Source organism: Thalassophryne amazonica, chromosome 10 (assembly GCF_902500255.1).
Source record: "Thalassophryne amazonica chromosome 10, fThaAma1.1, whole genome shotgun sequence".
Classification (NCBI taxonomy): Eukaryota; Metazoa; Chordata; class Actinopteri; order Batrachoidiformes; family Batrachoididae; genus Thalassophryne; species Thalassophryne amazonica.
The window spans coordinates 90,159,877-90,172,028 of NC_047112.1; the positions used below are offsets into that span (position 1 = coordinate 90,159,877).

The 12,152-nt window shown below is 43.7% G+C and overlaps 1 protein-coding gene across 1 annotated transcript in view; it reads left to right on the plus strand.

The window, feature by feature from the left end:
- The window catches only part of LOC117519168 (capping protein, Arp2/3 and myosin-I linker protein 3-like), a 206,495-nt gene that overhangs the window by 167,375 nt on the left and 26,968 nt on the right, over positions 1-12,152 (plus strand). Inside the window, exon 33 of the mRNA XM_034180479.1 lies at positions 3,448-3,621. Within this exon, the coding sequence (XP_034036370.1) occupies positions 3,448-3,621 (174 nt within the window). The remainder of the gene's footprint in view (positions 1-3,447; positions 3,622-12,152) is intronic.

Consider the following 12,152-nt stretch of genomic DNA (forward strand, 5'->3'; position numbering starts at 1 on the left):
GAGGAGCTGGGGGAGGTGTGTATGGATTGGGAGATCTGGGCGGCTTTGCTTGAGCTGCTGCCCCCGCGACCCGACCGGATAAAGCAGAAGAAAATGGATGGATGGATGGATGAAGTCAGTGCACGGCATCATGGACTACATCGTCAGAATTATTTTAGAACTATCTGTTTTTCCAAGTTGACTGGGAAATATTTTGGACTCCTATTTAAAGTTTATGTTGGAGTGTTGACGTCAAAGCACCAATGTTGCACACCAAAATGTAAGTCCCTTTTCTGTTGTTTATAAATTAATAAAATATCAAATGACAAGGATCTGTTTTAGCCGTTATATAAATCAAATAATGAATGTTTTTACATTCTTTCAATGGAATGAATATTTAATTCAGTGAAACTTGAAATGTTCCATTCAGTGAGGTGAAGCCGAGTTGAATGGAACATGGTGTGCAACACTGGTGCTTTGACGTCAACACTCCAACATAAACTTTAAATAGGAGTCCAAAATATTTCCCATTTCATCTTTCACCTCATAAAATATTTGTACCATTGAACTCATTAACATTCTTTATTTGTATATTAATGACTAGCGGAGGTGACTAAGTGGATCATTTGTAGGGATGTCCCGATCCGATCACATGATCGGAAATCGGGCCCAATCACGTGGTTTCAGACTTGATCGAAATCGGACGTTGCATCCCGATCAGGAATCTGATATACACTCAACAAAAATATAAACACAACACTTTTGGTTTTGCTCCCATTTTGTATGAGATGAACTCAAAGATCTAAAACTTTTTCCACATACACAATATCACCATTCCCCTCAAATATTGTTCACAAACCAGTCTAAATCTGTGATAGTGAGCACTTCTCCTTTGCTGAGATAATCCATCTCACCTCACAGGTGTGCCATATCAAGATGCTAATTAGACACCATGATTAGTGCACAGGTGTGCCTTAGACTGCCCACAATAAAAGGCCACTCTGAAAGGTGCAGTTTTATCACACAGCACAATGCCACAGATGTCGCAAGATTTGAGGAAGCGTGCAATTGGCATGCTGACAGCAGGAATGTCAACCAGAGCTGTTGCTTGTGTATTGAATGTTCATTTCTCTACCATAAGCCGTCTCCAAAGGCGTTTCAGAGAATTTGGCAGTACATCCAACCAGCCTCACAACCGCAGACCACGTGTAACCACACCAGCCCAGGACCTCCACATCCAGCATGTTCACCTCCAAGATCGTCTGAGACCAGCCACTCGGACAGCTGCTGGAACAATCAGTTTGCATAACCAAAGAATTTCTGCACAAACTGTCAGAAACCATCTCAGGGAAGCTCATCTGCATGCTCGTCGTCGTCATCGGGGTCTCGACCTGACTCCAGTTCGTCGTCGTAACCGACTTCAGTGGGCAAATGCTCACATTCGCTGGCATTTGGCACGTTGGAGAGGTGTTCTTTTCACGGATGATGTGAAGGAGATGTGTTGCACTGCATGAGGCAAATGGTGGTCACACCAGATACTGACTGGTATCCCCCCCCAATAAAACAAAACTGCACCTTTCAGAGTGGTCTTTTATTGTGGGCAGTCTAAGGCACACCTGTGCACTAATCATGGTGTCTAATCAGCATCTTGATATGGCACACCTGTGAGGTGGGATGGATTATCTCAGCAAAGGAGAAGTGCTCACTATCACAGATTTAGACTGGTTTGTGAACAATATTTGAGGGAAATGGTGATATTGTGTATATGGAAAAGTTTTAGATCTTTGAGTTCATCTCATACAAAATGGGAGCAAAACCAAAAGTGTTGCGTTTATCCTCATTATTCTGATCAGCGCTATTTCAAGCTCATTATTGCCGATTAATGGGCCTTTCAAGTATCAGAAGCATCAGAGGCGTCAGGAATTTGTCTTAAAAGCGTTTTTTCAATGAGAAGTGTTGCTTTTGACGCAACGCTTCTGACGGCAGCGCGCATTGCCGCTTGTCGGCAGGCTGACGCGGTCAAAATTCAACCCAATCCAACTTTCAACGCTCTGAGCTGTGACGTAGCTTCGCCCTGTCCAAAAGGAACGACGTATCGGGCCAAAACATGGAAGACTAGTGTCAGAAACCAAAACAGATCGGTGCAGAAACAACTGATCTGTACAAAACAGAAACGTGTCACAGGACTGCTCATTTATAGAGCGGTTTTCTGAAGAAAAATCCTTGGAAATGTTTTTTGTTGTTTGTTACCTCAAAATTTCTGATTACTGTTAAAAAAAAAAGTTTAGAACACTTGTAATTAAAATAGCTAAATCAATAAATGGTTCTTTAGAAACCTTTCATCTGTAAATTAAAACCACCTGTTATTTCAGATTAGATCATTTCTTGTTTAACATAAGGTACCTTGGACATTTATTTTTAGACAAATAAAATAACATGGAAATTTGTACATTTTTTAAGTCTGGTAGATTATTACTTGATTGTTCAAGCTACCTCAAGGAGAAGTGCACTGTTTAAGTGATAAATAATAAAATAAGGTGATTAAATTAAAATATTATATATTTAGCATTTGTTCATTGTTCATTCAGTTGTTTAAAGTATTGGATCGGGACTCGGTATCGGCAGATACTCAAAATCAGATGACTCGGAATTGGATCGGGGCCAAAAAACCTGATCGGGACATCCCTAATCATTTGCTTATTGTGCAGCTTAAGGCAAACACCAGTTTTTTAACGACTGGGTAACACAGGATTGTGCTGTTGGTGACTCACTTTTACTCATCAAAGAAAAAATATCAAACAAATCTATGTTGGAGAAACACGTTTTTACTTTTTCTTTTTTTCAAGCATTTTACTTCATCTCACAGGTCCAAGAAGGTTGCAGAGTTTTGGGGGTTTTTTTGTATTTAATTGGCTGCTGTTGCTGCTGTGAGAGAAGTCATTAGCAGCCGGTGTTTTTTTTTAGACGGGGATCAGTCTGTTCATGAATTGATGTTGAACTCATGCAGGAGACATGGGTATTATTCACCGTTTTAACACGACAAACCACCACAAAGACTGTTTAATACAGATCCAGTCATTTAAAATGCTTGAATTTTGTGTGAAATCTGAAACCGTTTCCAACAAGGTTCTTTTTACCCCTGAATGTACAGAGAAGAATTTTGTGAGAATGTACAGTATAGAGGGCAAAATATTATTTGTAGTGGATTATTTTTATGTGCCTTAGTGGTTTCTATTCCAAGCCAGAACAAACCTTTCTACAAGGTTTTACACCCGCAAACAAGACCTCTTTAGCCGACGTCATATAATACGCACTTCAAAGCAATTATATTGTATCAAAAGGTGTAGCTTAGCAACACTGAAATGGCAGGGTACCAGAAGCACAATGGACAACCACCTGGTGTGATGGATAAATGACAGATCGTGTTCTGACAGAGATGACAGTCTTTGTCTTGTCTCACGTCTGCAGTCAGCTTTCCTCTCTGCACAAAGTGCACTCTCTGAGGAGGAAGAAGAGGCGGAACATGTTGGCAATCTTCGGTTTCCGGAAAAACCGCAGTCAAACTGTGTCCACTCAGGGGCCTGAGACTGAAACTGAAGTGGATGGTGATGGTTGCCACACCGTTGCCACGGCACCCAAAGGGTTTGTGTTGGCGCACACACACACACACACACACAGTAACACCATTGTTCAAGGACACATCTGATACAAATATGCAATTTTCCAAGCTTATGTTGAATTTTTCCACTCATATTTGCTGTTAGTTCGATCTCATTATTATGTCCAGTTCATTTTCATGAAGGACAGTCAGAAGTTCTGAACTTAAATCTCCTTCCTTTCTTTGTTGACATGATAAATAGCAGAAAGCTGCAGCAGCCTGATTCCAGTCTTTGCACAGATGTAGGTGACAGCTGGTGCATCACATCCAGCGTGATTACAAGTCAACACGTTACATGTCAAATACAGATTATGATAGCAAGATATCTGATTTATTCCATAAAAGTGACACTCCAAAATGACTCTGCAATGCTGTTGTCAGTGTGGTTTATATTTAAGATGGTGCGAGTGATCTATTATTTTATTTTGTATATTTGTCATGTTTTTATTCATATAGTCTGAAATGACAAAATGTCTTGGGGGAGATATTTTGTCCACAGCATACAACACCCATTCTTCCAAGCCCCAAAGACACACAAGTATTGCCAATTATGGAAATTGTCAGGGCTCGTGATGGATTGACACAGGAAACAGGTGGAGACCAATGCAGACTCTGACATGGCTGGTTGTGATGAATAAAAGGCTTTATCTTGTAACCAGGCAGTAGAGTCAGTACACGGGTAATCAGATAATGAGGCAGAGGTATCAGACAGGGTACAGGCTGGGACGTGGTCAAAAATACGAGCTGAGGTCATACCAATGGCGTAGAGGAGTATCACAGGCAAAAACAGAGACAGAGTCAAAATACAAGCTGAGTTTAGGATTAAGGCAAGGCAGAGGTCGGAGCAAACAAGCAAGATCAAAACACTGAGAAGCAAACAGAACATGACCTGAAGGCGAGAGAGTGAACAAAGTCAACAATCGGGCAGTGAGCTGTGGAACTGTGAGGGTTTAAATAAGGAGCAAACTTAAGAGCTAACGTGACAAGTCAAAAAGGGGGAAAACAAGAAAACTAATGATTAAAACTAAAACTAGAATTGAACTGTTACTGACTGGTACAGCAAAGTGAATACAATAAAAATGACAAGACAAACTACTAACAGAGAATAAGTGATGAACAGAAAAAACCAGTGACTACTAAAAAATGCAATAACTGTCAAATGGAACATAATCTGATGAGCAACACAAGATTAAAAATAACAAAAACCTGTGACTAAACATTATACAACAAATCTGATAAACAGACCTAAACTAAGACTAAAGTAACTTAAAAGACCCAGAGTGAACAAATACAAACTACACAATAAATGATAAGCAAAGAATGAACCAGTGATGAAAGTGTAACACAAGGAAAAGCAATGAAAACCAAATGACTGCAAACTAAATGATGTGTTGCTGAATGAAACCAGTGACTAAATAATAAACAAAGCAAAACAATAAACAGAACCAAACTGAGACTAACATGATAAAGTATGAACTAATGAAATGTAAAACCAGAAAATCATAAAGGAAATACACCAAGGGCTAAGACCTAAAAACCAAGCCGGGGCCAAGCATGACAGAAATACATATTATAAAAAATAATACAAATACTGCTCTGAGGTCACGGACAAGTAATTTTTGACTTATGTCTAGTTGATATTTTCTCCTGCTAGACCGATGTCTAGCTAAAAATCTTGTCGCTCTTGTGATTTAAAGTGTTAGAGTGTTAGAGTCCCCTGATTGAGAGAGCAATGACATGACGAGCCGAAAAAAGTTCCCATGACTCATGGTGCCATCTTGGGTTCAAAATACCATTCGCTGTTAATCTGTCTGCATGTAAATCCAGCAATTTTATTTATTCATTCGCTGAAAATGCCTAGTTGCTGTGCATTTGGAGGCACAAACAGACACAGCAAGGGCTTCAAGATGTACTGATTCCCTACTGATCTGAACAGAAGAAAAATTTGGGAAACTAGTCAGCCGCATGAGATGGAAGTAACTTCATCGTCAAAGTTTCGAGAGGTAAATTTAATGTTCAGTCCCATGTACAGTAAAACTCACCTAAACTGGCATCGTGTAAAAAGATATTCACAGTCACCGGACAAAAAACAGTGCCAAGGTTTTTGTATTGTTTTCCATGTAATAAACACTGTATATAACGGATTTTGTATAATGGATTTTTGCTCACATTGGATAAAATGTCCCGTGTGATCGCAATGTATTTCCATTAAAAGCCCTGAGTAGTCTGGACGTGCACAGTAACAATCAATCAATCAATCAATTTTATTTATATAGCACCAAATCACAACAAACAGTTGCCCCAAGGCGCTTTATATTGTAAGGCAAGGCCATACAATAATTATGTAAAACCCAACGGTCAAAACAACCCCCTGTGAGCAAGCACTTGGCTACAGTGGGAAGGAAAAACTCCCTTTTACCAGGAAGAAACCTCCAGCAGAACCAGGCTCAGGGAGGGGCAGTCTTCTGCTGGGACTGGTTGGGGCTGAGGGAGAGAACCAGGAAAAAGACATGCTGTGGAGGGGAGCAAAGATCAATCACAAATGATTAAATGCAGAGTGGTGCATACAGAGCAAAAAGAGAAAGAAACACTCATCATCATCATGGCAACCCCCCAGCAGTCTAAGTCTATAGCAGCATAACTAAGGGATGGTTCAGGGTCACCTGATCCAGCCCTAACTATAAGCTTTAGCAAAAAGGAAAGTTTTAAGCCTAATCTTAAAAGTAGAGAGGGTGTCTGTCTCCCTGATCCGAATTGGGAGCTGGTTCCACAGGAGAGGAGCCTGAAAGCTGAAGGCTCTGCCTCCCATTCTACTCTTACAAACCCTAGGAACTACAAGTAAGCCTGCAGTCTGAGAGCGAAGCGCTCTATTGGGGTGATATGGTACTACGAGGTCCCTAAGATAAGACGGGACCTGATTATTCAAAACCTTATAAGTAAGAAGAAGAATTTTAAATTCTATTCTAGAATTAACAGGAAGCCAATGAAGAGAGGCCAATATGGGTGAGATATGCTCTCTCCTTCTAGTCCCCATTAGTACTCTAGCTGCAGCATTTTGAATTAACTGAAGGCTTTTCAGGGAACTTTTAGGACAACCTGATAATAATGAATTACAATAGTCCAGCCTAGAGGAAATAAATGCATGAATTAGTTTTTCAGCATCATAAATGCAAAAAAGCAGTCCTACATATTTGTTTAATATGCGCTTTGAATGACATATCCTGATCAAAAATGACTCCAAGATTTCTCACAGTATTACTAGAGGTCAGGGTAATGCCATCCAGAGTAAGGATCTGGTTAGACACCATGTTTCTAAGATTTGTGGGGCCAAGTACAATAACTTCAGTTTTATCTGAGTTTAAAAGCAGGAAATTAGAGGTCATCCATGTCTTTATGTCTGTAAGACAATCCTGCAGTTTAGCTAATTGGTGTGTGTCCTCTGGCTTCATGGATAGATAAAGCTGGGTATCATCTGCGTAACAATGAAAATTTAAGCAATGCCGTCTAATAATACTGCCTAAGGGAAGCATGTATAAAGTGAATAAAATTGGTCCTAGCACAGAACCTTGTGGAATCCCATAATTAACCTTAGTCTGTGAAGAAGATTCCCCATTTACATGAACAAATTGTAATCTATTAGATAAATATGATTCAAACCACCGCAGCGCAGTGCCTTTAATACCTATGGCATGCTCTAATCTCTGTAATAAAATTTTATGGTCAACAGTATCAAAAGCAGCACTGAGGTCTAACAGGACAAGCACAGAGATGAGTCCACTGTCTGAGGCCATAAGAAGATCATTTGTAACCTTCACTAATGCTGTTTCTGTACTATGATGAATTCTAAAACCTGACTGAAACTCTTCAAATAGACCATTCCTCTGCAGATGATCAGTTAGCTGTTTTACAACTACCCTTTCAAGAATTTTTGAGAGAAAAGGAAGGTTGGAGATTGGCCTATAATTAGCTAAGATAGCTGGGTCAAGTGATGGCTTTTTAAGTAATGGTTTAATTACTGCCACCTTAAAAGCCTGTGGTACATAGCCAACTAATAAAGATAGATTGATCATATTTAAGATCGAAGCATTAAATAATGGTAGGGCTTCCTTGAGCAGCCTGGTAGGAATGGGGTCTAATAGACATGTTGATGGTTTGGATGAAGTAACTAATGAAAATAACTCAGACAGAACAATCTGAGAGAAAGAGTCTAACTAAATACCGGCATCACTGAAAGCAACCAAAGATAACGATACGTCTTTGGGATGGTTATGAGTCATTACTAGTTAAAGTTAATGGAATACTCAGCTCAATAGAGCTCTGACTCTTTGTCAGCCTGGCTACAGTGCTGAAAAGAAACCTGGGGTTGTTCTTATTTTCTTCAATTAGTGATGAGTAGTAAGATGTCCTAGCTTTACGGAGGGCTTTTTATAGAGCAACAGACTCTTTTTCCAGGCTAAATGAAGATCTTCTAAATTAGTGAGATGCCATTTCCTCTCCAACTTACGGGTTATCTGCTTTAAGCTGCGAGTTTGTGAGTTATACCACGGAGTCAGGCACTTCTGATTTAAAGCTCTCTTTTTCAGAGGAGCTACAGCATCCAAAGTTGTCTTCAATGAGGATGTAAAACTAGTGGCCTTTTATTGTGGGCAGTCTAAGGCACACCTGTGCACTAATCATGGTGTCTAATCAGCATCTTGATATGGCACACCTGTGAGGTGGGATGGATTATCTCAGCAAAGGAGAAGTGCTCACTATCACAGATTTAGACTGGTTTGTGAACAATATTTGAGGGAAATGGTGATATTGTGTATGTGGAAAAAGTTTTAGATCTTTGAGTTCATCTCATACAAAATGGGAGCAAAACCAAAAGTGTTGCGTTTATATTTTTGTTGAGTGTATATATATTGTAATGGATTGGTGAGCTCGCTGCACTGAGCACAGCAGCAGCAGGACGCTGCTGATTTATGGCAGCTGGAGCAGATCAGATCCGTGTAATATTCAATACTAATATTTGGGAATGTGTGTGTCAGAGTAAGTTTAATACTTTCCTTACATAATTTAATGTAAATTAATTTTACTGGTGCAATATCCAGGTCAGAACGGCATTTTGTGTGTTCAGTCGCGTATCCGCATTAAAAATGCATTAACATCCGGGCACTTCGTCAATATTTTGCCCGGTTCAGAGGTGTCATGTCGCTGTCCATGAAGGGACATTTGCGTTTAGTAGGCAGCATTGGGAGTGTGGACTCGAGTACTCATTATTAACCTCTGTGGTGTGAACAGACTTTTGAATTTGCTTTGGTTTTCCTAAATCTTTGATCTCATTCTGGTGTTCAAGAAATTACAGTCTAGTATTAATAGTGTTTAATGTGTGTATTGCGATGTTTCAATAATAAGTCATTTGATTGGTAAATCAAAAAAAAAAGTTAACTGAGATCAACTGTTGTATTTTGCTACAGAACCTGAATGCGGTGTGAAACTTTAACATGATTTTTCAACAATTATAACATTTTGATCATACTAGGCTGAGAAGCAATATATGTAATTGTTGCCCAAAACAATCAGAGCTATTATAGAGTTTACACAGCAAGAATAGATTAAGGAGCAAGAGTAAAGGCTATGTTTGGGCTGGATAAGACAAGGACAAGGCCAGACTTACAGAAAAGAGAAGGTGCACAGTACATCCATCCATCCATCCATCTATCCATTTTCTTACGCTTTATCTGGAGTCGGGTCGCGGGGCAGCAGCTCAAGCAAAGCCGCCCAGACCTCCCGATCCACACACACCTCCCCCAGCTCCTCCGGGGGAACCCCAAAGCGTTCCCAAGCCAGCCGAGAGATGTAGTCCCTCCAGCATGTCCTGGGTCTTCCCCGGGGGGGCCTCCCAATGGGACGTGCCCGAAACACCTCTCCAGCGAGGCGTCCAGGGGGCATCCGGAAAAGATGCCCAAGCCACCTCAACTGACTCCTTTCGACATGGAGGAGCAGCAGCTCGACTCCAAGCTCCTCCCGAGTGACCGAGCTCCTCACCCTATCTCTAAGGGAGCGCCCAGCCACCCTGCGGAGGAAACTCATCTCGGCCGCTTGTACTCGCGATCTCGTTCTTTCGGTCATGAGCCAAATCTCATGACCATAGTTGAGGATCGGAACCTAGATTGATCAGTAAATCGAGAGCTCTGCCCCCCTACTCAGCTCCCTCTTCACCACAACGGTCCGATACAACGACTGCATCACTGCAGATGCTGCACCGATCCATCTATCGATCTCACACTCCATCCGTCCCTCACTCGTGAACAAGACCCAGAGATACTTAAACTCCTCCACTTGAGGCAAGGACACTCCACCAACCTGAAGAGGGCAAAGCACCTTTTTCCGGTCGAGAACCATGGCCTCGGATTTGGAGGTGCTGATTCTCATCCCAGACGCTTCACACTCGGCTGCAAACCGCCCCAGTGCACGCTGAAGGTCCTGATTTGACGAAGCCAACAGAACCACATCATCCGCAAACAGCAGAGACGAGATTTTGTGGTTCCCAAACCAGACCCCCTCTACACCCTGGCTGCACCTAGAAATTCTGTCCATAAAAATAATGAACAGAACCGGTGACAAAGGGCAGCCCTGGTGGAGGCCAACGTTCACTGGAAACAGGTTTGACTTACTACCGGCAATGCGAACCAAGCTCCTGCTGTGGTCGTACAGGGACCAGATAGCCCTTAGCAAAGGACCCCGTACTCCCGGAGCACCCCCGACAGGGTGCCCCGAGGGACACGGTCGAACGCCTTCTCCAGATCCACAAAACACATGTGGACTGGTTGGGCGAACTCCCATGAACTCTCAGGCACCCAATGGAGTGTGTAGAGCTGGTCCAGTGTGCCGCGACCAGGATGAAAACAACACTGCTCCTCCTGAATCCGAGGTTCAACCATCAGTCGAATTCTCCTCTCCAGTACTCTGGAATAGACCTTACCGGGGAGGCTGAGGAGTGTGATCCCCCTATAGTTGGAACACACCCTCCGGTCCCCCTTCTTAAACAGAAGGACCACCACCCCAGTCTGCCAATCCAGAGGCACTGTCCCCGATCGCCACGCGATGTTGCAGAGGCATGTCAGCCAAGACAGTCCCACAACATCCAGAGACTTAAAATACTCAGGACGGATTTCATCCACCCCAGGAGCCTTGCCACCGAGGAGCTTTCTAACCACCTCCGTGACTTCGGCCTGGGTAATGGATGAGTCCGCCTCTGAGTCCCCAGTCTCTGCTTCCTCTTCGGAAGATGTGACGATGGGATTGAGGAGATCCTCGAAGTACTCCTTCCACTGCCCGACAACATCCCCAGAGCTGCTTCCGCCTCCTGAGGCGTTGGACGTTTGCCAGAATCTCTTCGAGGCTGATCGATAGTCCTCCTCCATGGCCTCTCCGAACTCCTCCCAGACCCGAGTTTTTGCCTCTGCGACCGCACGGGCTGCGGCACGCTTGGCCTGCCGGTACCTGTCAGCTGCCTCCGGGGTCCCACCTACCAACAAAGATAAGTAGGACTCCTTCTTCAGCTTGACGGCATCCCTTACTTCCGGCGTCCACCACCGGGTTTGGGGATTGCCGCCGCTACAGGCACCAGAGACCTTGCGACCACAGCTACGAGCAGCTGCATCGACAATGGAGGTGGAGAACATGGTCCACTTGGACTCCATGTCTCCAACCTCCCCCGGGATCTGGGAGAAGCTCTCCTGGAGGTGGGAGTTGAAGACCTCGCTGACAGAGGGTTCCACCAGTCTTTCCCAGCAGACCCTCATGATACATTTGGGCCTGCCAGGTCTGACCGGCTTCCTCTCCTCCCAGTGGATCCAACTCACCACCAGGTGGTGATCGGTCGACAGCTCTGGCTGATGGTCAGATGATACGACTACAAAGTCGATCATCGACCTCCGGCTCAGGCTGTCCTGGTGCCACATGCACTTATGGACACCCTTGTGCTCAAACATGGTGTTCGTGATGAACAAACTGTGACTAGCACAGAAGTCCAACAACTGAACACCACTCGGGTTCAGATCGGGGAGGCCGTGCTTCCCGATCACCCCCTCCAGGTCTCACTGTTGCCGCCCACGTGGGCATTGAAATCCCCCAGGAGAACAATAGCGTCCCCAGTCGGAGCGCTATCTAGTACCCCTCCCAGTGACTCCAAGAAGGTCGGGTACTCTGCACTGCCGCTCGGCCCGTAGGCCGAGACAACGGTGAGACACCTGTCCCCGACCCGAAGGCGTAGGGACGCGACCCTCTTGTTCACTGGAGTGAACTCCAACACACGGCGACTGAGCTGGGGAGCAATAAGCAATGTGACCCCAGCTCTCCGCCTCTCCCCGTGGGCAACGCCAGAAAAATGAAGCGTCCAGCTCCTCTCCAGGAGTTGGGTACCAGAGCCCAAGCTGTGCGTGGAGGTGAGCCCGACTATCTCTAGTCGGTATCTCTCAACCTCCCGCACAAGCTCAGGCTCCTCCCCCCCCAGCAAGGTGACATTCCA